At 43.1% G+C, this 1,059-nt stretch overlaps 1 protein-coding gene across 1 annotated transcript in view; it reads left to right on the top strand.

Moving 5' to 3' along the window:
- The window catches only part of NLRP11 (NLR family, pyrin domain containing 11), a gene marked incomplete at its 3' end in the record, with an annotated part of 66,473 nt that overhangs the window by 41,995 nt on the left and 23,419 nt on the right, over positions 1-1,059 (top strand). The window contains exon 6 of the mRNA XM_008579870.1: positions 175-345. Within this exon, the coding sequence (XP_008578092.1) occupies positions 175-345 (171 nt within the window). The remainder of the gene's footprint in view (positions 1-174; positions 346-1,059) is intronic.

The following is a 1,059-nucleotide window of genomic DNA, read 5'->3' as shown; positions in this document are numbered from 1 at the left end:
AAAAAAAATCTACTCTTCCCAATAAGAAAGTCATGAGTAGAGATTCGGGGCTGTGGCAGCAGAAGGCATAGAGACACTTGTGGATTTTTGGTTGGGTGGTCACACTTGACCCTCTTTCAGGCACTTATACTGTTATTAACTCACCATTTTTTATGTGTTTGTGATCCCATGCAGGTTATGCTTTTGTTGTCTCACTCAAAGTTGTTGCAGTTCCATTGGGAAAGTTCTTATGGTCAAGAAAAGTCTAAAACATCTAGATCTGAGTGTGAATTACTTACGAAATCATGGAGTATTGGTTTTGACTTTGGCCGTGATGTTTCCAAACTGTAAATTACAGGAGCTGGAGTAAGTCTTGCTATGGTTTTCTTGCCTGGCCATTTCTCTGCTGTGTAAGAGTTTGGGTGGTGGAGTTGGCAATACAAATAAGAAAAGACTTTAGGATGGTGAACGATGCTGACATGAGTGATGGGGCGTATGGCAGCACGTGCTCTCAGCAATAGGCAGCATAAAAGCAGAATAAGATATACTGGCAAACTGCAGGAGCAGAGTCCACAAAATTCCTTAGATTCTCATTATCACACAGAAAGGGGTGCCTGGGCCAGACCCAGCTGGACATACCATGGGAAAGTGCTATAGGAGAAGGGACCCAAAGGTTCAGCCTAACCTGGCTTACATATTTGTGGGGAAGGGAGCATCTTTTGTGGTAAGCAACAATGGCAGCATCTTTGATGGAAAATAGCTTTACTGGAAGGGGGGGTGTGTTAGAAGCACAGCTAGGTATAGGCCAGACACTATGCTTCTGTGATAAGCTAACTTAGTTGTGATTTAATGGACTTTGGCCAACTTTCAGGAACAAATAGGTAATAATCTTTTACAGCATTCTGAGTATCTCTCCTCAATGATGCTAAGTAACCAGCTTTCTCATATTCTCTCAGAGGTGATGAGCTATAACTTGTTTTAAAAAAAAATTAATTAATTTAAAAAAATAAGTATTTTGGGGGCCGGCCCGGTGGCGCACTGGAGAGTGTGCCGCTTGGGAGCACAGCGGCGCTCCCGCCG

Source organism: Galeopterus variegatus, unplaced genomic scaffold, assembly GCF_000696425.1.
Source record: "Galeopterus variegatus unplaced genomic scaffold, G_variegatus-3.0.2 Scaffold1970, whole genome shotgun sequence".
In the NCBI taxonomy this organism is placed as follows: domain Eukaryota; kingdom Metazoa; phylum Chordata; class Mammalia; order Dermoptera; family Cynocephalidae; genus Galeopterus; species Galeopterus variegatus.
The sequence above is the reverse complement of the archived record's forward strand: the minus strand, read 5'-3'. Positions and strand labels throughout refer to the sequence as shown.